This window comes from Pristiophorus japonicus, chromosome 3, assembly GCF_044704955.1.
Source record: "Pristiophorus japonicus isolate sPriJap1 chromosome 3, sPriJap1.hap1, whole genome shotgun sequence".
Taxonomy (NCBI): domain Eukaryota; kingdom Metazoa; phylum Chordata; class Chondrichthyes; family Pristiophoridae; genus Pristiophorus; species Pristiophorus japonicus.
Window position 1 is genome coordinate 82,802,306 of NC_091979.1, and position 24,216 is coordinate 82,826,521.

At 43.5% G+C, this 24,216-nt stretch overlaps 1 protein-coding gene across 1 annotated transcript in view; it reads left to right on the forward strand.

Moving 5' to 3' along the window:
* The window catches only part of lrp2a (low density lipoprotein receptor-related protein 2a), a 522,167-nt gene that overhangs the window by 136,931 nt on the left and 361,020 nt on the right, over positions 1 to 24,216 (forward strand). The window contains exons 5-7 of the mRNA XM_070873618.1: positions 10,420 to 10,536; positions 22,741 to 22,851; positions 23,711 to 23,824. Of these exons, the coding sequence (XP_070729719.1) occupies positions 10,420 to 10,536; positions 22,741 to 22,851; positions 23,711 to 23,824 (342 nt within the window). The remainder of the gene's footprint in view (positions 1 to 10,419; positions 10,537 to 22,740; positions 22,852 to 23,710; positions 23,825 to 24,216) is intronic.

Here is a 24,216-nt window from a genome sequence, read left to right on the forward strand (position 1 = left end):
TTCATCAATGACCTTCCATCCATCATAAGGTCCGAAGTAGGGATGTTTGCTGATGACTGCAGTGTTCAGTTCCATTTGCAACTCCTCAGATAATGGAGCAGTCCATGCCCGCATACAGCAAGACCTGGACAACATTCAAGCTTGGGCTGATAAGTGGCAAGTAACATTCACGACACAGCGTCGGCGGCAGTCGGGAGCAGCGTCGAGGAGGTCCGTTGGTGAGGCCTATAAAAGGCACAGCAGGGAGTCCGGGGCCCAGCGTCGGCGGCAGTCGGGAGCAGCGTCGAGGAGGTCCATTGGCGAGGCCTATAAAAAGCACAGCAGGGAGTCCGGGGCCCAGCGTCGGGAGCAGCGTCGAGGAGGTCCGTTGGCGAGGCCTATAAAAGGCACAGCAGGGAGTCCGGGGCCCAGCATCAGCGGCAGTTGGGAGCAGCATCGAGGAGGTCCGTTGGTGAGGCCTATAAAAGGCACAGCAGGGAGTCCGGGGCCCAGCGTTGGCGGCAGTCGGGAGCAGCGTCGAGGAGGTTCGTTGGTGAGGCCTATAAAAGGCACAGCAGGGAGTCCGGGGCCCAGCGTCGGGAGCAATCTGGAGCAGCGTCGAGGAGGTCCGTTGGTGAGGCCTATAAAAGGCACAGCAGGGAGTCCGGGGCCCAGCATCGGGAGCAGCGTCGAGGAGGTCCTTTGGTGAGGCCTATAAAAGGCACAGCAGGGAGTCCGGGGCCCAGCGTCGGGAGCAGCGTCGAGGTGGTCCATTGGTGAGGCCGATAAAAGGCACAGCAGGGAGTCCGGGGCCCAGCGTCGAGGAGTTCGTTGGTGAGGCCTATAAAAGACGTACTTGTGCGGCTACAGGGAGAAGGCAAAAAAGTAGAAAGAAACAGAAAGGTGATGTCACAGCCAAGGGGGTAAGTGATTGGTGAGTAGTTTTTCTTTTTTCTCTTCTATAACAGTGAGCAAACTTTAGCATTGTTGTTGCTTATCTAAGGGTTAAGTCATGGCAGGACAGCTCAGTCATGTGTTATGCTCCTCCTGTATCATGTGGGAACTCAGGGACGACACCAGTGTCCCTGATGACTACGTGTGCGGGAAGTGTATCCGCCTCCAGCTCCTGACGGACTGCGATGCGGAGTTGGAACTGAGGGTGGATTCACTCTGGAGCACCCACGATGCTGAGAATGACATGAGTAGCACGTGCAGCGAGTTGGTCGTACCGCAGGGAAAGGGTCCACAGCCAGATAGGGAATGGAAGACCAGCAGGAAGAGCAGTGCAAGGAAGGTAGTGCAGGGGTCCCCTGTGGTCATCCCCCTGCAAAACAGATACACTGCTTTGGGTACTGTTGGGGGGGATGACTCATCAGGGGAGGGCAGCAGCAGCCAAGTTCATGGCACCGTGGCTGGCTCTGTTGCACAGGAGGGCAGGAAAAAGAGTGGGAGAGCGATAGTGATAGGGGATTCAATTGTAAGGGGAATAGATAGACGTTTCTGCGGCCGCAACCGAGACTCCAGGATGGCATATTGTCTCCCTGGTGCAAGGGTCAAGGATGTCTCTGAGCGGGTGCAGGACATTCTAAAAAGGGAGAGAGAACAGCCAGTTGTCGTGGTGCACATTGGTACCAACGACATAGGTAAAAAAAGGGATGAGGTCCTACGAAACGAATTTAAGGAGCTAGGAGCTAAATGAAAAAGTAGGACCTCAAAAGTAGTAATCTCGGGATTGCTACCAGTGCCACGTGCTAGTCAGAGTAGGAATCGCAGGATAGCGCAGATGAATACGTGGCTTGAGCAGTGGTGCAGCAGGGAGGGATTCAAATTCCTGGGGCATTGGAACCGGTTCTGGGGGAAGTGGGACCAGTACAAACTGGACGGTCTGCACCTAATCAGGACCGGAACCAATGTCCTCGGGGGAGTGTTTGCTAGTGCTGTTGGGAAGGAGTTAAACTAATATGCAGGGGGATGGGAACCAATGCAGGGAGACAGAGGGAAACAAAAAGGAGACAAAAGCAAAAGACAGAAAGGAGATGAGGAAAAGTGGAGGGCAGAGAAACCCAAGGCAAAGAACAAAATTCTAAAGGACAAAGTGTGTTTAAAAAAACAAGCCTGAAGGCTTTGTGTCTTAATGCAAGGAGTATCCGTAATAAGGTGGATGAATTAACTGTGCAAATAGATGTTAACAAATATGATGTGATTGAGATTACAGAGACGTGGCTCCAGGATGATCAGGGCTGGGAACTCCACATCCAGGGGTATTCAACATTCAGGAAGGATAGAATAAAAGGAAAAGGAGGTGGGGTAGCATTGCTGGTTAAGGAGGAGATTAATGCAATAGTTAGAAAGGACATTAGCTTGGATGATGTGACATCTATATGGGTAGAGCTGCAGAACACCAAAGGGCAAAAAACGTTAGTGGGAGTTGTGTACAGACCTCCAAACAGTAGTAGTGATGTTGGGGAGGGCATCAAACATGAAATTAGGAGTGCACGCAATAAAGATGCAGCAGTTATAATGGGTGACTTTAATATGCACATAGATTGGGCTATCCAAACTGGAAGCAATACGGTGGAGGAGGATTTCCTGGAGTGCATAAGCGATGGTTTTCTAGACCAATATGTCGAGGAACCAACTAGGGGGGAGGCCATCTTAGACTGGGTGTTGTGTAATGAGAGAGGATTAATTAGCAATCTCGTTGTGCGAGGCCCCTTGGGGAAGAGTGACCATAATATGGTGGAATTCTGCATTAGGATGGAGAATGAAATAGTTAATTCAGAGACCATGGTCCAGAACTTAAAGAAGGGTAACTTTGAAGGTATGAGGCATGAATTGGCTAGGATAGATTGGCGAATGATGCTTAAGGGGTTGACTGTGGATGGGCAATGGCAGACCTTTAGAGACCGTATGGATGAACTACAATAATTGTACATTCCTGTCTGGCGTAAAAATAAAAAAGGGAAGGTGGCTCAACCGTGGCTATCAAGGGAAATCAGGGATAGTATTAAAGCCAAGGAAGTGGCATACAAATTGGCCAGAAATAGCAGCGAACCCGGGGACTGGGAGAAATTTAGAACTCAGCAGAGGAGGACAAAGGGTTTGATTAGGGCAGGGAAAATGGAGTACGAGAAGAAGCTTGCAGGGAACATTAAGACGGATTGCAAAAGTTTCTATAGGTATGTAAAGAGAAAAAGGTTAGTAAAGACAAACGTAGGTCCCCTGCAGTCCGAATCAGGGGAAGTCATAAAGGGGAACAAAGAAATGGTGGACCAATTGAACAAGTACTTTGGTTCGGTATTCACCTAAGGAGGACACAAACAACCTTCCTGATATAAAAGGGGTCAGAGGGTCTAGTAAGGAGGAGGAACTGAGGGAAATCCTTATTAGTCAGGAAATTGTGTTGGGGAAATTGATGGGATTGAAGGCCGATAAATCCCCAGGGCCTGATGGACTGCATCCCAGAGTACTTAAGGAGGTGGCCTTGGAAATAGCGGATGCATTGACAGTCATTTTCCAACATTCCATTGACTCTGGATCAGTTCCAATGGAGTGGAGGGTAGCCAATGTAACCCCACTTTTTAAAAAAGGAGGGAGAGAGAAAACAGGGAATTATAGACCGGTCAGCCTGACATCGGTAGTGGGTAAAATGATGGAATCAATTATTAAGGATGTCATAGCAGCGCATTTGGAAAGAGGTGACATGATAGGTCCAAGTCAGCATGGATTTGTGAAAGGGAAATCATGCTTGACAAATCTTCTGGAATTTTTTGAGGATGTTTCCAGTAGAGTGGACAAGGGAGAACCAGTTGATGTGGTATATTTGGACTTTCAGAAGGCTTTCGACAAGGTCCCACACAAGAGATTAATGTGCAAAGTTAAAGCACATGGGATTGGGGGTAGTGTGCTGACATGGATTGAGAACTGGTTGTCAGACAGGAAGCAAAGAGTAGGAGTAAATGGGTACTTTTCAGAATGGCAGGCAGTGACTAGTGGGGTACCGCAAGGTTCTGTGCTGGGGCCCCAGCTGTTTACACTGTACATTAATGATTTAGACGAGGGAATTAAATGTAGTATCTTCAAATTTGCAGATGACACTAAGTTGGGTGGCAGTGTGAGCTGCGAGGAGGATGCTAAGAGGCTGCAGAGCGACTTGGATAGGTTCGGTGAATGGGCAAATGCATGGCAGATGAAGTATAATGTGGATAAATGTGATTTTATCCACTTTGGTGGTAAAAACAGAGAGACAGACTATTATCTGAATGGTGACAGATTAGGAAAAGGGGAGGTGCAACGAGACCTGGGTGTCATGGTACATCAGTCATTGAAGGTTGGCATGCAGGTACAGCAGGCGGTTAAGAAAGCAAATGGCATGTTGGCCTTCATAGCGAGGGGATTTGAGTACAGGGGCAGGGAGGTGCTGCTGCAGTTGTACAGGGCATTGGTGAGACCACACCTGGAGTATTGTGTTCAGTTTTGGTTTCCTAACCTGAGGAAGGACATTCTTGCTAATGAGGGAGTGCAGCGAAGGTTCGTCAGACTGATTCCTGGGAAGGCGGGACTGACCTATCAAGAAAGACTGGATCAACTGGGCTTGTATTCACTAGAGTTCAGAAGAATGAGAGGGGACCTCATAAAAACATTTAAAATTCTGACGGGGTTAGACAGGTTAGATGCAGGAAGAATGTTCCCAATGTTGGGGAAGTCCAGAACCAGGGGACACAGTCTAAGGATAAGGGGTAAGCCATTTAGGACCGAGATGAGGAGAAACTTCTTTACCCAGAGAGTGGTGAACCTGTGGAATTCTCTGCCACAGAAAGTTGTTGAGGCCAATTCACTAAATATATTCAAAAAGGAGTTAGATGAAGTCCTTACTACTCGGGGGATCAAGGGGTATGGCGAGAAAGCAGGAATGGGGTACTGAAGTTGCATGTTCAGCCATGAACTCATTGAATGGCGGTGCAGGCTCAAAGGGCCGAATGGCCTACACCTGCACCTATTTTCAGGCAATGACTATCTCCAACAAACGAGAGTCTAAGCACCGCCCCTTAACATTCAATGGTATCATCATCGCCGAATCCCCAACCATCAATATCCTGGCGGTTGCATTGACCAGAAACTTAACTGGACTAGCCACATAACTACTGTGGTAACAAGAGCAGGTCAGTGGCTGGACATTTTGCGGCAAGTGTCTCAGCTCCTAACTCCCCAAAGCCTTTCCACCATCTACAAGGCACAGGCGAGGAGTGTGATGGAACACAATCCACTTGCCTCGATGAGTGCAGCTCCAACAACACTCAAGAAACTCGACACTATCCAGGACAAAGTAGCCCACTTGATTGGCACCCCATCCACCACCTTAAACATCCACTCCCTCCACACCGGCGTTCCATGGCTGCAGTGTGTACCATCTACAAGATGCACTGCAACAACTCACCAAGGCTTCTTCAGCAGCACCTCCCAAACCCGTGACCTCTACCATCTAGAAGGGCAAGGGCAGCAAGCATATGGGAAAACCACCACCTTCACTTTCTCCTCCAAGTCGCACTCCATCCTGATTTGGAAGCATATCGACATTCCTTCATTGTCGCTGAGTCAAAATCTTGGAACTCCCTCCCTAACACTCACTGCAGAATACCCAGCTTCTGACCTGCTCTTGTTGCCACAGTATTTATGTGGCTGGGAATTCCATCATAACTCAGACTACAGTGGTTCAAGAAGGTGGCTCACCACCATCTTCTCACAGAAGCATAGAAAATAGGTGCAGGAGTAGGCCATTTGGCCCTTCGAGCCTGCACCACCATTCAATGAGTTCATGGCTGAACATGCAACTTCAGTACCCCATTCCTGCTTTCTCACCATACCCCTTGATCCCCCTAGTAGTAAGGACTACATCTAACTCCTTTTTGAATATATTTAGTGAATTGGCCTCAACAACTTTCTGTGGTTGAGAATTCCACAGGTTCACCACTCTCTGGGTGAAGAAGTTTCTCCTCGTCTTGGTCCTAAATGGCTTATCCCTTATCCTTCGACTGTGACCCCTGGTTCTGGATTTCCCTAACATTGTGAACATTCTTCCTGCATCTAACCTGTCTAAACCCATCAGAATTTTAAACGTTTCTATGAGATCCCTCCTCATTCTTCTGAACTCCAGTGAATACATGCCCAGTTGATCCAGTCTTTCTTGATATGTCAGTCCCGCCATCCCGGGAATCAGTCTGGTGAACCTTCGCTGCACTCGCTCAATAGCAAGAATGTCCTTCCCCAAGTTAGGAGACCAAAACTGTACACAATACTCCAGGTGTGGCCTCACCAAGGCCCTGTACAACTGTAGCAACACCTCCCTGCCCCTGTACTCAAATCCCCTTCCTATGGAGGCCAACATGCCATTTGCTTTCTTAACCGCCTGCTGTACCTGCACTCCAACCTTTAATGACTGATGTACCATGACACCCAGGTCTTGTTGCACCTCCCCTTTCCCTAATCTGTCACCATTCAGATAATAGTCTGTCTCTCTGTTTTTACCACCAAAGTGGATAACCTCACATTTATCCACAATATACTTCATCTGCCATGCATTTGCCCACTCACCTAACCTATCCAAGTCACTCTGCAGCCTCATAGAATCGTCCTCGCAGCTCACACTGCCACCCAACTTAGTGTCATCCGCACATTTGAAGATACTACATTTAATCCCCTCGTCTAAATCATTAATGTATAATGTAAACAGCTGGGGCCCCAGCACAGAACCTTGCGGTACCCCACTAGTCAATGCTGGCCATTCTGAAAAGTAGCCATTTACTCCTACTCTTTGCTTCCTGTCTGCCAACCAGTTCTCAGTCCACATCAGCACACTATCCAATCCCATGTGCTTTAACTTTGCACAATAATCTCTAGTGTAGGACCTTGTCGAAAGCCTTCTGAAAGTCCAAATACACCACATCAACTGGTTCTCCCTTATCCACTCTGCTGGAAACATCCTCAAAAAATTCCAGAAGATTAGTCAAGCATGATTTTCCTTTCACAAATCCATGCTGACTTGGACCTATCATGTCACCTCTTTCCAAATGCGCTGCTATGACATCCTTAATAATTGATTCTATCATTTTACCCACTACCGATGTCAGGCTGACCGGTCTATAATTCCCTGTTTTCTCTCTCCCTACTATTTTAAAAAGTAGGGTTATATTGGCTACCCTCCACTCGATAGGAACTGATCCAGAGTCTATGGAATGTTGGAAAATGACTGTCAATGCACCCGCTATTTCCAAGGCCATCTCCTTAAGTATTCTGGGATGCAGTCCATCAGGCCCTGGGGATTTATCGGCCTTCAATCCCATCAATTGCCCCAACACAATTTCCCGACTAATAAGGATTTCCCTCAGTTCTTCCTTCTTACTAGACCCTCTGACCCCTTTTATATCCGGAAGGTTGTTTGTGTCGTCCTTAGTGAATACCGAACCAAAGTACTTGTTAAATTGGTCTGCCATTTCTTTGTTCCCTGTTATGACTTCCCCTGATTCTGACTGCAGAGGAGCTACGTTTATCTTTACTTACTTTTTCTCTTTACATATCTACAGAAACTTTTGCAGTCTGCCTTAATGTTCCCTGCAAGCTTCCTCTCGTACTCCATTTTCCCTGCCCTAATCAAACCCTTTGTCCTCCTCTGCTGAGTTCTAAATTTCTCCCAGTCCCCGGGTTCGCTGCTATTTCTGGCCAATATGTATGCCACTTCCTTGGCTTTAATACTATCCCTGATTTCCCTTGATAGCCACAGTTGAGCCACCTTCCCTTTTTTATTTTTACGCCAGACAGGGATGTACAATTGTTGTAGTTTATCCATGCGGTCTCTAAATGTCTGCCATTGCCCATCCACAGTCAACCCCTTAAGCATCATTCGCCAATCTATCCTAGTCATTTCACGCCTCATACCTTCAAAGTTACCCTTCTTTAAGTTCTGGACCATGGTCTCTGAATTAACTATTTCATTCTCCATCCTAATGCAGAATTCCACCATATTATGGTCACTCTTTCCCAAGGGGCCTCGCACAACGAGATTGCTAATTAATCCTCTCTCATTACACAACACCCAGTCTAAGATGGCGTCCCCCTAGTTGGTTCCTCGACATATTGGTCTAGAAAACCATCCCTTATGCACTCCAGGGAATCCTCCTCCACCGTATTGCTTCCAGTTTGGTTAGCCCAATCTATATGCATATTAAAGTCAACCATGATAACTGCTGCACCTTTATTGCATGCACCCCTAATTTCCTGTTTGATGCCCTCCCCAACATTACTACTACTGTTTGGAGGTCTGTACACAACTCCCACTAACGTTTTTTGCCCTTTGGTGTTCTGCAGCTCTACCCCTATAGATTCCACATCATCCAAGTTAATGTCCTTCCTAACTATTGCATTAATCTCCTCTTTAACCAGCAATGCTACCCCACCTCCTTTTCCTTTTATTCTATCCTTCCTGAATGTTGAATACCCCTGGATGTTGAGTTCCCAGCCCTGATCATCCTGGAGCCACGTCTCTGTAATCCCAATCACATCATATCTGTTAACATCTATTTGTACAGTTAATTCATCCACCTTATTACGGATACTCCTTGCATTAAGACACAAAGCCTTCAGGCTTTTTTTTTTTTAACACCCTTTGTCCTTTTAGAATTATGATGTAGTGTGGCCCTTTTTATTTCTTGCCTTTGTTTACTCGGCCTTCCACTATTGCTTTTTACCTTTCTACCATCTGTTTCTGACTCCACATTACTTCGCCCTATCTCGCTGCATAGGTTCCCATCCCCCTGCCATATTAGTTTAAACACTCCCGAACTCTCGCGGGCAATTAGGGATGGGCAATCTATGCTGGCCTTGCCAGCGACACCCACATGCTGTGAATGATTTTTTTTTTTTTTAAAGTGTATCCCTGGTATTTAAAACCTTCACTATAGTGAACAAATTATTTGGATCACTTTTATCAGTTCTCTCAATCTTGAAAATTTCAGTTCGTGCACCTCAAAGTTTTATCATCTCTAAAATAAAACAAGCACAGCCTTTTGAACAGTTTTTCCCTAACTTAAATTCCTAATACCTATCGTCATCTTTTTATGCTCCATTATATATTGGTCAATTGCAATAATACCATTCCCATAGTTGGTTTACCTGAACTACACACTTTACACCAGCTGGAGTCTGACCAGTGCCTTAAAGAAAAATAATTTGTATTGTTTCTATGTAAGTGTTGCTTCATCTGTTTCCTCTGTCTGTCTTGTTACTGCAATAGATGATGGGGTAGATTTTCTCTCCTTGTGGTTTTTGGGCGGTTGGCCGTCCGATAGTGATGGCAGGAGGCTGTCTATTTTGAGGGCTGGGCCTTATTAACACACAGCCGCCCAGTTGAATCCTAAAATGGTATCAGGGTCCTATTGATGTCATAGAATCCTGATTTAAATACCTAAATTAGCTGTGCGCTTGTCTCAGGGGTTACCCAAGCCACCTATTCTGAAGAGCCTGGAAAAATGGTGAAGGTCACAGTGCCGGAGGCAAGTCATTCCTCGTAAGAAAATAAGAACATAAGAAAAAGGAGAAAAGGCCAGCTGGCACCTCAAGCCTGCTGTGCCATTCAATAAGATCATGGCTGATCTGATCTTGGCCTCAACTCCACTTCCCTGCCCTCTCCCCATAATCCTTGACTCCCTTATCTCTCAAAAATCCATCTATCTCCACCTTAAATATATTCAATGACCCAGCCTCCACAGCTCTCTGGGGTAGAAAATTCCAAAGACTCAGAAGAAATTCCTAATTTCCATTTTAAATGGGCGCCCCCTTATTCTGAGACTATGCCCCCTAGTTCTGAGATGCAACTAAACTATTTCCGTTCATTGGTTAGGCTCTAAATCTCTCCTCATGATACTTCCTGTGCAAAGCCAAATTTTATCTAAAAGCAAAATAAAAATTATAATTATTTAGACTCTTGACTAAAATAAGGCAGAAATTAAGCTCTGGCAGAAAATATTTTACTTTTTTTTTTAAAAAGAAGGGTACAATCTGTATCCAATGCACCACTGTACACATGCTAGAGGGAAGTGATTCATTTCCATGTATCGGTAGGAAATTATTTTAATTGTTTTGTGTTGTGGTGCAAGCTGCTATAAATTACTCTATATAACTGACATGAACAATATAAAGGGGAAATGATGCCCGTTTACATTCCATATTCTACAGGCTTAATTTGTTTATAAATTCCAACATTCAGCCAATGAGGAGCGGGCAGGGAAGTGGACCTGAGTCCGTGATCAGATTAACCATGATCGTATTAAATGGCGGAGCAGGTTCGAGGGGCTGTGTGGCCTACTCCTGCTCCTATTTCTTATGTTCTTAGGATGTAAAGTTCAATTCTCATTTTTAATCGTACATTTTCTTTTTCTCTCTGTGCAGTTGTGGAGACATGCTCTAGTCAGCAGTATACTTGCACAAATGGAGAATGTATCCCAAAAGAGTACATGTGCGACCATGTCGATGACTGCACTGACAAAATCGATGAAAGAGATTGTCGTAAGTCCTTGATTCTTTATACTGCATTTCCTTCAGCCTGTGTTCCTGTGGCATTTTAGTCAGCTTGTAAGATTAAGGGGCTCATTGATGGAAGGAATTGGCCACAATATGCTTCTTGTTATCTGAAATTTGTAGCAGATTCTTCAATGGATTAGAGCAGATACTTAAATACAGTTAAGTGATTGCAGTGACTTGCTTGGTCGTGTTCATGCTGTTTTAAGTTGATCAATTGACTCGAGAGTGTTTATGGGAGAAAACCAGCTGTGGTTCCGTATTTGGAATTTATGTATATCATTGTTGATGGCACTATTTGGTGTGATTTGGGTGAATATTCCACATTTAGGCCAATGTAAAATGTGAGATTACATCCACTGAGCCTATTAGAAGGATGAGCCTTTGTGATTGAAGCTTCAATTTTTATTTCATGCATAGCTGAATTTTAAGGTTTCCAAAGCCAAAATAAACAAAAGCAATCATGTCTAACGAACTGTAGCAGCCTGGGGTGGGAACATATCCTCTTTCTGCAGTTATTCCCATTAAGCATCATGGTACAATGTACTGAACCTGACAAAACATTCCTCTTATACAATTAAGTGTACAGGTTTGATTGTCATGTCATTGTAAGATTGTCATGCCATATGGGTATGAAATAATTTGGCTTAAATTATTGTTCTGACTTCGTAACAATGAACTGATAGCATTGATCTTACATTAGTCACCTGACGAAGTTCCTGTATTGTAGTTAATGATTACATACTGCAAAAAAATATATTATGGCTATTGTGCTGAAATACATTGTTATTAACAGAAAATAAACAATCCCTGAAGCTGATATATTTATTTCTTTCCAGCGAGTTGCTGTTTGACATTAAATGATAGTTGAATAATTTTAGGGCTTGAGATATTAGAATTTTGAAGGAAGAAAACAAATCCTCCGAGGAGGATTGGTTAATGTAGTTATATTGGGGATCTCGTATAGAAAGACAGTATTTTATAAATGGCATGATTTTGAAAAGTGTAGATGAGCAGTCCATGTGTTGTCTATATACACAAATCATTAAAAGGTGGCTTGGCAAGTTGATAAGGTGGTTAAATAAGTATATGGGTAACTTGAAGAAATTAATAGAATATAAAAGCAAAGAGATCATGCTAGAACTTTATAAATCATTGGTTAGGCCTCAGTTGGAGTATTGTGGACAATTCTGGGCACCACACTTCAGGAAAGATGTAATGGGCTTAGAAACGGTACGGAGGAGGTTTACCAGGATGTTATCAGTGATGAAGGACTTCATTTATGAGGGGAGATTGGAAAAATTAAAACTGTTCTCTTTAGAATAGAGAAGGTTAACAGATAACCTAATAGAAGTTTTCAAGATAATGAGAAGTTTTGATAGCATTAATATAGAAAACTATTCCTGCTGGCGAGTGAGTTATCCAGAGGTCATAGATTCAAAATCATTGGTAAAAGATCTAGCGGGGAGATGAGGAGAAATGTTTTCACTGAGTTGTTGGGATCTGGAATACTTTACCTGAACAGGTGGTGGAAGTTGATTCCATAAATAATTTTAAGTGACTTGGACAGGTACTTGAGGATGAGGAACTTTTACAGGGTTATGGACATAAAGCGGGGAAGTGGGACTATATATGACTCCACAAAAGCAAAAATACTGCGGATGCTGAAACCTGGAATAAAAATGAAGGGTCATCGACCCGAAACGTTAATTCTGCTTCCTCTCCACAGATGCTGCCTGACCTGCTGAGATTTCTAGCATTTTCTGTTTTTATTCTATACATGACTCCTCCTTCTAAGAGCCAACACAGGCATGACTGGTCAAATTGCCACCTCCTGTGTTGTACGTTTCTATGATTCTTGCAGCTTCTATTTTAGGATCCTGTCTAATTATTTTTATGTTATTCCTACACTGGTCTATAAGTTGATGATTATGAGCAGGAAGAAGATAATGTGTCAGTTATACTTGGGTTGTAAATATGGCCTCTGAGTTTATAATCATGTCTTCTGGTTTTCTTGTCTTAGTTTCACACCAAATACCTCTTTGCATTCATCTTATTGGTTATCCTCGAGGCTCAATTATTTAAACAAAACACTTGCACCTGTCTCCCTATGTTAATAGTTTACTATTCTAAAGCCCAGAATCCATTTTGAAGCAGCACTTAGAATTCTATCCACTGTCTATCTTATTGTGAGTATGGTGGCCAAACTAGATGCAATACTCTGTGAGTGATCTCATTAATGCTTTATTCTTAAATTACTTGTGATTGGTATCATCTTATCCTCCTTTGAAGATATTAATAGCATTTGCACAGGGGAGAGGGATGATTTGGGGAATTGCATCTAAAAACAAGAGGTTGGATAGGACCAAAAGGTGGAAAAAAATTATATTTCTCCATTTCAAACATGCTGTTTAGAAAAAACACTGCTTTAAAAATGTACTTAGCATAACTTATGAATCCAAAAACATCATTGTTTTAAAGAAATAACATTTTGGGAATCCATTGGAATCTGAATTTATATACCAATACATTGTCTGACAGTTAGGACATACTGTACATCCATGATCTTTCAACAGTTTACATTTCTGATCTTGCCCAGCCTGTCAACAGGAACTATTGAATGAAAACTAGGAGCTCTCCAATATGAGAAAAATAAAAATATATTTGCAAGGTAAACCCTCCAGGTAATTTTCATATGTCTCTTAACAACCACTTACAGAGCAACGTGGCATATACTTAGGAGCAAATAAATGTTCTCTCAACAAGAGAATAGCATAAGAAATTAGTTATTTTTTATATATTTTCTCAAATATTTTAGACTGATGGCCCAAAAATCGTGCTGTTACATTTGGTTAGAAAAAATGTTTAAGAAACAGCAGATTATAACCTGAAAAGAATTGAAGAGGCATTCTTGCGAAGGGAGGAACATCTAGTTGAAAGTCTCTGAAATGAGCAGATATCTCTTGGATTTCCCTATATGGGTAGGTAATCTTACCCATTGCATTTGGAAGGCAAAATGGAAGAAATGTAGAAATTATAGCCAATTTCAGGGAACTGTGCCTGATATTCCTATCTTGATCATTATCTTGTAGGACTTTGTGGAAGATACGTCACTGACAGATTAATATACTACAGCAGTTGCAAAATTCCTTCTACATTTTGATGTATCTAATGGATCATTGTAAACAGTCTGAGCATGAAGTTTCTAGATTTAACAAGTTATTAAATTTGACAGTCAGTCCTGTTACAGAAAGTACGAAATGCAAGACAGTACAGTGGAATAAAATATTCTCCAATTAATTAAAACTACACGACATGGCTTAAGAATTCAGACTTTATTAAAAAATAATTATCTAAGAATGTATACAGTTGTATAAGATGACAAAGATCAAAGTAGTCAAACTTACTGAAGCTTGAAGAATCAGTTTTAGGTTTCCAAAAGCATGAAAATGATTTATTGTATTACCATAGAAACATGACTGGAAAATGCATAAATAAGAACACTTGATCACAAGAAGCAAAGCCAGTGATGAAAATGTGGCAAACCTCAAGTGAGAAGCATGTTGCCTTAACTCTCAGTGCCTTGGATACACCCACCCAGCACACTAGTTCAGCAGCCCTCTTCCTCAGTTAACCATATCAGTCATGAGCCATTGGGCTCGATTTTCGACAGGTTTGTGACCGTTTTTCCGCCTGGGCGAACAAAGCGCAAAAACTAATTTTTTTGGCGCTAAATGAGTCGCACTACATTTTGTGCCCAGGTGCAAATTTCGGTAGTGGTTTTGTTGTTTGGATGACATCAATCAGAGTGCAATGCTTCGCTATCACCCCGGGCAGAAAATTCGGCGATATCTCCCATTTTACCATCTGCCTGGAAACCCACCTGAAAAAATCAGTCAGACCCAGGGCACACCACAGCGCCATCTTGAAAACGGAATTGAAGTTCAGTGCATAAAAGGATTTGGAGAAGGAAGGCTGCATTTTACATAGTGAAGTTTTATGTGAGTTTATAGTTCATTTTAACGGATATTTAAGCCCATTTTTTTTTTTAAATGGAGGCTATACTATGTAAGCCATTATTCCTGGCTGCTTTTTCTATGCAGTGTTGAGCTGGAAGAAGGCTTCTTGTTGAGCATTTTGAGCATAATCGAAGAGGTCGCAGATGTATGGGGAGGAGGTCTCACCCCCCCCCCCCCCCCATGAATTTACAGGCAACAGCGCTCATACCTGCAGCTCTCTGAGGGACAGTGTATTAGAAGGCTGCGTTTCCAAAAAGGGTGGCCACAGAGATATGCCAGCTCATACAAACAGACCTACAGCCTACCAGCGTCAACAGGACTGTACTACCCATCGAGGTGAAAGTGACTGTGGCACTTGCCTTCTATGCCTCCGACTCCTTTCAGGCATCAGCAGGGGACATATCTTCCATCTTGCAGTACGCTACACATTACTGCATTCGCCAGGTAACTACTGCACTGTACGCATGCAGGGTGGACTTCATAAACTTCCCAATGACCAAGGAGGCACAGAATGAGAGAGCTCTATGTTTTGGATGGGCTTCCCCAAGTTCCAGCGTGCCCTTAACTGTACGGACATCGCCCTGCGAACACCTTTAATCAATCCAGAGGTTTACCGAAACCAAAAGGGATTCCACTCCATGAATGTACAGATCGCTTGTGACCATACTCAGTGCATCATGGTAGTAAATGCCCAATATCCATTGAGCATCCATGATGCTTTCATCTTGCTTGTTTGAGCGTCAACCACAAGGCCAGAGCTGGATGCTGCGGACAAAGATTACGGCCTCGCCACCTGGCTCAAGACTCCGCTCCGGAACCCTCAGACAGAAGCCGAGCATTGCTATAATGCGAGCCATAAAGCTACACGCAACAGTCAATTGGAGTGCACAAGCAATGCTTCTGATGCCTGGACTACTCCTGCAATATTCCCCTCAGCAGGTCTCAGATTTCATTGCGGTGTGCTGCATGCTACACAACTTAGCCATCATGAGGGAATAGGATTTACCATTGGGGACTGCAGGACCACTTCAGTAGAGAGGGGAGGAGGAGGACAAGCGTGACAATGAACCCATGCCACCACCAGCACCCCCACCATGACCACAGGGGAAGCCTTGTGGAGCTTTCGCCACTGCAAAAGCCTTAATTCAGCAGCTCCTAATTCAACGCTTTGCTTGAAGAGTGAACGGCACATTTGACTGTTGCCTGGCCACTCTATTCCACCATGTTGATGATTCCCACTCTTATTCTACAAATGAGACATTATACAGGAATGGTTAAGGTGAACAAAATGTATTAAACATTGTAAACTTTTTGAACTTTCTAAATGTAATTGTGAAACTTAATAAAATGCATTAAACATTATTGTGAACTTTTATAACTTTTATAACTTAACTTAATAATGGAGTTGTTGACCAATCAATTTCTATCAGTTAGTCTACAACAGACACAGACATGCGGTGTGGAAAATCACCAAAGATGGAAAGATTTGAGAACCATCGGCCCAAAGTAACCTGTTGCTCCCAAGCATGCTGCACTTACCATATGCCATGGTGGAAGAATAAGTAATTAAGTAAAAAATATATATCAAACTTAAATTTTAGGGACAAAAGGTTAAGAAAAAAATGGACAGATGGAGAATGAGGACAGTGGATGGGCAGGTGAGATTTCATTTGTATGCTATGTGTAACAAAATTGAAAATCCATTTACGAAGAGCATGTTTTCTATTTTATTAAACTTTACACACAAGTGAATATTTTCCCAGGGATAGATTTAAAATATATATAGGGACGATTTTCCCCGGATACTTTAGGCACTAAAGAGGCTCCAAGGTGGGCAAATGGAATCTTGAGTTGTAACGCCTGGTTTGCCCACCTCTAGCGCAAAATGCCATCTGGATAAAGGAGTTAAGGCGTGCGCTAGGAATAGCCTCCTTGAGGGTCAGTAAAGCTCTGATAAGCAATTATAATGGCTCACAGCACTCATTTAAGAGGCTGCATGCCATTTTGTTGGCTAGCACTGCAATTAATGACCTCTCCTAACAGCAACCAACTGAACAGTATAGAAGTTGTTGGTGAGGATTTCGACTGCTACTTAAAGGAATGCTTACCTTTCACTGTTCACTTGCTGCTGGAGATTGACAGAGTACACATTTGAAGAGGACTTTCGATACACATCGGGAGACTTTCTGGAGCACTTCGTCAAGACTTCACCAACACTTTAGCAACATTTATTTTGTAAATTATTTGAGGACTTCATTTAAAGAGAGTGAGTGGTGCTATTGCACATTATTAGAGATCTTCTAGGAGTCATCAGAAGAAAGGGAGTGCTTGGTCATGGGGCTTTTGCTAAGGGTCCCCTAGGTCTGGAGAAGGAATGAGAGAAGGCGATGAGGTCAGGCAGAGCAGCATCAGTTGCTGGAGGAGCGAGGGAGAAGAGGGACAGGAGGGTGAGGAGGACTGCAGCTTCATGGTAACATGCTGCATGCGCCACTATCTGACAATCATGAAACCAGCTGTTACCACCAGCAATTGTGTCAGAGGTTCAAGTTCAAGAGCCACAAAAGAAAGGGGAGAAGGAGGTTAAGGAGTGATAGAAGGAAGAGTAAGAGGAGGAAGATGAAGTGGACCAGGGGGAGCACCAAAGAGTTCCAGGTAGATGGTCCATACCTGGGAGGGGTGCTCACCACCATCTTCTTGAAGACCGTTTTTGAGAGACGTCCTCCACCATCAGACTTCGGAGCCCCAAGCCTTACCTTCCACGATTGAGTATCCATCAAGAAGTCCACCATCTGCACTCAATCCTTTCAACCCCTTCCCCATGAACAACACAATAAAAAAGACTACTAATTCCAGCACTACACAATTACCATCATCACACGAGAGCAAACACAAACAATGAATACACGACATATCCAACAGCATTTTCCAATCTTAAACTATTCACCCTGGTGCTTCCCTTTAGTGGATACCCACAAGTGATCTTGCCTTCTCTGGTGCTTCTACAAAGTGCAACCCAAGCAGCTGCAGCATGTGAGGTGGATGACTGCTGAGATTCTGAAGAGGGCTGTTCAGATGGCGGTAGGGCGGGGTGGAGAGCAGGAATGCTGCCATCTGGAAATTGGCCAGTAGGTTCCTGCTCAGTGATTCCAATGCCACTACCTCAGGACATCTGTTCAGCTTGCCCACTTATCTGTTGGAGGACAGATCTATGGGCAGCTGAGACACTCTGCAAGCCCTTTGCAACCAAGGAGCCCAGAGCCACTGTGGCAGCTGCCTGAGCTTCCACTGCAGCACTTTGCTGTTCCATGGAAGGTACTAGTAGTGCAATGGAAGTTGTTTAGCATTCCATAGAAGCGGCAACCTCAGATTTCAGATGCTGCATGATGTCGGGCTCCACAGGTTGCTGGATGGAATTGACCAGCCTCTCCACGCTGGAGAGGATGGGTTCCAGACTCTGCATCAAGCCACTGACAAAGATGTAGGCAGACTCTTCTATGTCCCTAGCCATGACCTGTAAGCTTTCAGGCAGGCTGTCCATTGCACCAAGCATTTGATTTGTCAGATACATCAGCCGCCTTCTGTAGCTTGGCCCTGTGAAGTCCTCATCTGACTCCTCAACAGCAGAACTTGTATGCAACTTAGAACTTGTATGCAACTTTGTCCCTCCACCCCGGCAAGGTGTGGTGCCCCTTCCACCCGGCGTGTCTTGTGCCCACTAGTGTCCAGTGTATACCAATGTGAGGATCCTCCTTCTACCTTAGCCTCTAAGTTTATACATGGTGCCGATCTCTGAGCTGGTGCCTGCGACAGTGTTAGCGATTGACGCAGTGCCATCTTCTTCGCTCTTCTCCTCTTCCTCTGGTGGGAGTGGGGGCTTGTGGGCAAGTTGGCTCTTCCTGATTTCCAATTCCTCTGGGGGTGACATGGATCTTGCTCCTGGGAGCCTGCAATGATAAAGCTAGAAGGGTTAGCGTGCATCGCGTGTGGCCACTATAGAAGGATGTGTGTGATAAGACCATATAGAGCTTGTAAGTGAGGATAGGTTTAGGGATTAGGGATCGAGAATAGTTACGGATATGTAAGGAAGCTGGAGTCGCCACATACCTGCCTATGGCCATGGTGTCTGTCATTCCTCGTCCGGTCATTGCCAGCACTGCCTCCCCAAGGGGAGCCAACTCATACAGTTGTGTTTCTCCTCCCCCGGTCAGGTCCTGCTGGCGCCTGTTATGTACTATCTTGTACTGGAAGAGAAAGGATGATGATTGTGAATGAGTATATTGGCAGATATGTTTGTGTGTGTGTGTATCATGCCACACATGGTTGAAGAGCTGTGAGATGTGTCTGAAGTGTGAGTAGTGCCTGTGAAGGATGAAATAGTGTGGGGTGCGTTAATGTTAGCATGCAGGTAGATGGTGGATGAAGTGTGCTGAGAATGTGATGCTGGTCGTGGTGCAGTTATTGGGAACTGTGTTTGTAAGATGGGATCTTCTGAGGTTAGTGCTCCTGGCTATGATCTCCTTGCCAATCATGTGCCATACCTGATGCATTATTTGCCTCTGTCCTCCTTCCCCCTGCGGGTACAGGACACCCCTCCTCCTTTGGGCCTCCTCCACCAGGACCTCCAGTGCCGCGTCTGAGAATCTTCGAATCCTCTCCTTCAGTTCCTGAACTGTCCTGCTATATGCCAGCGCATTCCACAGCTTCAGCAGAAGTGCATGCGTGGAGGCTGCATGTACCAGTCCATGAAAATGCTTCTAATCAGCACTTGAAACTAAATGTGCAAGTCTCTGGTTTAGTGTCTCCAGGCATGTTTAAATGATGGCATTCACCAAATAGCCCCAATATTGCAGGCTAAAACCAGACTTATTTTATTAGCACAGAACCCACTTAGTGCCTGTTTTCACCCTTTCCCCAAAATAACCCCCATAGTTTTTTGACTATAGTTAAAGTTATGTTTTAATTGTATGTTTTATATCAGTTCATGTTAATATAATGTAAAGCTGCTACTGCTTGGTTGGACCAGGAAACAAGAATTTCCCAGGACTTGTTTGGCAGTCTAAGAGTTAAAAACAGAGAAAACAGCAAACAACTGGTGAATCAATCTACATGCTTATCTTTTTTTATTCTACTTATTTGAACAATGGTGCCAAGAGAGAAAAATCTGTTAACTTGGGTATTTTTGTAATGAGTTTTTTATTTTTCATAATCATCACTGACAAGATTTCAGAATTAATCGCTCGGCACAGATTTGATAGTGGTCTTCAGGTAATATGTGGCAGCAGTGATATTTTAAAGTGGAATACATTTTTAGCATTCTTATTTGCTACCATCACAGTGGGAACTTTTCTAAGTGTGCTTTATTTGTGATATCTTAAAAATCGTGGATTCTCAAAAAGGTCACTTTTTCCCCCTCTCGTCATGCAGACATGGGATAGCTCAAATTGATGAAATAAACAAAAATAGCCATAATCATGCACTCTAATAGCAAGCAAGAAGTAAAGGTTATGTAGCATTAGTTCAAACATCTGTTATTTAAAAAAAAAAAATTCATTCTCAAGCTGGCCAGAATTTATTAACTTGAGAAGGTGGTGGTGATGTTTAAGGTGGTGGGTGGGCTGCCAATCAGAATGGACTGCTTTGTCCTGGATGGTGTCGAGCTTCTCAAGTCTTGTTGCAGCTGCACCCATCCAGGCAAGTGGAGAGACGTTGAGGAGTCAGGAGGTGAGCCACTCGCTGCAGAATACCCAGAAAGATGCCATGAAGATAAAAATGTGTTGCCAGGAGCCCCTTAATAGTTTAGAATGCATACAGCCATTCACTATATGCATTTTAACAATGTAATACAAACAAAATATCTCCCAAAGCTTTGCAGCATTTTACCCGAGAGCAGGCGAGTATCCCTTTAAGTACCTGCCTCTGACTTGTACTAGCTGTGGTTTGTGGGGTGAAGATGAAAATGGTGTCAAACAAACTTGCACTCAATCAAATACATGTTGATCAAAAGTTTGCTCAAATTCACTTCGATTGTTGGGGACAAATGAGGTAAAAATTAGGTTATAGCAGTTATTTCCTGGCATTGGTTGAGCCCAGGCCCTATCAGAAATTACAGTACATGTGATGTGTAAATCTTTAAAAGGCTTAAAGGAGCAGACTTGGGGTGAGATGAACAAAACTTTGAGTAGGAGGGCAAGTTGCTAAAGCTGTAAGAAAAAACATAATACAGAAGAAAGAGGCAGATCTATACAAATATTGATTAGGCTGCAGTGAGATTATTCGATTAGAAATTGGTCTTTGTCAGTTTATAAAGTTGTGGCATAGGTGCTAATGGCCTCCATCCGAGTCGTATGCTTGTAAGGGGTGGTTTTCAGGGGGCCAGCTTTCCCTTCTGACCTTATATGAGCGGTTCCGAATCGCTCCCACACCCTTGGTTCGAGACACTGGAATTACGAAGGGACTGTGACAGACTTGGACAGACAATCGGTTTCAAGGTAGGAAGCAGGTATGGCTTTATTGTGTTTAAAAAGAAGTAAAAGGCACACCTTTAATAACATACACAGACCAATACACACTGAAGGGTACAACACACTGAATAAAATGTCAAATTACAGCCTGTGGGGAAAAGAATACAGCTTAAACTCTAAATGGGGTAAAAAGGAGAATGCAGATACATTTACACAAGTTATCCCAGCCTCCCCCCTCCCAATTCCCCTAACTAACTAAGTTATAGCTCTGAGGGTTCAGGGGCTATGCTCACCAATGCCTTTAGACAGTTGCCGGTGAATCACGGTTTCGGGGTTCGCTGCACTTGGCCTTCTAGGCGAGCCGCACCCCGGACGGAGGAGAGGACTTCGGACTGCGTAGTCTTAGGTTGGGGTGCATCCGTTGATGCAGTAAGTTGCGTTTTGGATGTTTGGGGTAAGTACCCACTTTCTTTGGTTAGGAATAGTTTTAGCTAGTCCCTTTTGGTAATTTCTCACCCGTTGGGTCATTCAGCAGTAGATTGTAGAGTGGAAATAAAGGTCGATTCTTTGGTTTTTGCTGAGTTGGTTTCGGTTGGTCGTTTCGCTGGTTGTGGTGGCCCGGGTTGTCAATTTGGTTGCTGAAAACCTTCCGTTTCGTGGGCCTCATGCTCGGTCGGTTCCTGATGAGTTCTGGTAGTTTCTTTCACTATTCCATTTCTTCACTGTAGAGCAAGCAGGCTGCTTGTGTCTGTCTGTGTTCCTTTCGAGTCCTTGTTCGAGTCTGTGTTCTGCTAGTCTTTGCTCTGCTAGTTTGTGTTCTGCTAGTCTTTTCTTCTTCTGCTCGCCTGTGTTCTGCTAGCCTTTCCTTGTAAAACTGGGGTATAGATATATCCCCCAAAAAAAGGCTCTGTTATCTCCCATCAAATCTCTTGGGCTCTGTTTAAACTGTTCTGTCCATTGATTTTCAAATGTCTCCTTTGTCAGCAGTAACTCGATTAGGGTGTGAGAATGTGCTATCACTGGTTTTGCATTGTTTTAGGATTGTCCAGTTTTTCTGACCATGATTTCCATTGTGCTTGATTGGGTAATTTGATTATCTCTTAGGGGGTGAATAGTTCCCCCAGACAGCCTGGGATCCTTAATACATGAATTTGCTTCAGACCTTGGCTCCACCTCCTGTATTTGGTAACTCTTTTTCGCAGCCAAAATGTTGTAGAATCTTAAAATTGATATGTTCCTTCCGATAGATGTTTAGGGGATCTCAAGCTTCTGCAATTTAGGTCCATTTTGAATTCCCTTATGAGTCCAAACACTGGGCTGGGGGGGGGTCTCCATGAATGCATCCCCTTTTATTCCCCGCAGGCTTCGTCTGCCCCTTTTAAACTCATTTTAAAAGCCCAGAAAGGGATTTTTCTCCTCTGTAGGGGAAAGGTACCTGGAATCTTTGCGAGATATTGGTAAATTCTACATGCTTCTATGTGGATGGAAACATTGAAGGGGTGAAGGTAACTGTTGTGTGTGAGGAAAACCTCGACTGAAAAAAAATGTATTTTGCAGAGGTCTTTGGATATTCAGATCAGTTTGAATCTTCACCTTAGCACTAAAAAGTACATTGACTACACAATACATGTGCATAGTATATGCATGACCTGTTACTTCAGAGCACGAGAAGTAAATTAGTAATTCATTTTTCTCCCTTTCTTTCCCTTTAGATTATCCTATTTGCATCCAAATGGAGTGTTCAAATGGAGCCTGTTACAACTCTAGCCAGCTTTGTGATGGAGTGCTGAACTGCAGGGATGGAACAGATGAAAGCAATTGCAGTATGTTCTGCTTTTCTGATGTTTAGATCCTAACTGTCTGAATGTAACAAATCACCTGTTAAAGACACTGATATACAGACATATTGAAACACAGACCATGTCTGAAACAATTTAATATGTCCTCTGTAATTCTGCTCAGAGGCAGCAAACCTAATCAGAAAAATGTCTTATCTACTCATGGAGACTGGTAAAGTAGTGATTATCACAGGGTGGATCAATGGAAATTAATGAGTAGCTGATCCATTAGGTCAGTTTTGTGCCCGGGTGTTTGGTATGCAATTTGTGGAATGCAGAAGAGCTACATATCATTTCTATCATAATGGAAATCTCATATAAATGACATACCAATGTGTTCAACATGAATTATGCTATTGTGTCATGGATTTGCAAACAAATAAATATTTGGCTGTATTGCTATTTATCCTCGACATGAACAGTAGCCCTTATCTCATGTACACACTCTGTTCCCCTATCCCTTTATTATCTATTCTTTTAAACACCTCTTGAACCCTTCTACCACCCTTTCAGGCAGTGCATTCCAAATCCTAACCACTCGCTGCTGAAAAAAATGATTTCTTATGTCGCCTTTGGTTCTTTTGCCAATCTGTGTCCTCTGGTTCTCGACCCTTCTGCCAATTGGATCATTGCCCTGGCTTAGATCAGCTAACTCAGCATAGACGGGTCCTGCCTGATCAAATGGCTCAAGACCACACTGGGTGGTGCACTTATCCATTAAGCCATCGATAGTAGAACTGTATAATTTACCAAACTGAAATTTTTGGAGAAGAACATGAATGCTGTGTTTATTTTACTTCTTTCTTCTCCCCCTTTCCCTCCTCTCCTTTCCAACCCTTTGCAGCTCAGAGATGTAGCAGTGCTCAGTTTCAATGTGCCAGTTCAGAATGCATCCCACAGATATTTGTATGCGACCACGATGAAGACTGTGGAGATGGAAGCGATGAGCAAAAATGTGGTAATGTATTCCATTTAGAATGAAATAACTGTTCCAGAAATTTATCATACTATTTGAAGTCAATTAGAAGTCTTCAGCACAAACCTGATGGGTATTTGGTACAAAGTTAGAAAAGGTTAAAAAGTTACTATAGGTTAATTGGAGGCCCCACAATTAAAGCACTCATAAAATCTATAATTTAGTTAAAGGCAGTAACGTCTCATTTTGAGAATGCAGTTTCAAATCCGCCAACTAAAATATCGACAGACTTTGGCAAACAATAAAAGTAAGATTGAAGCCTTATCTATGTCCTGTTTTATACCTTTGTTTTAAATGTAGTAATATTTGCAGAGACCCATCTGCAACCTCCCTTTTCTCGCCAAAGTCCTTGAACGTGTTGTCGCCTCCCAAAT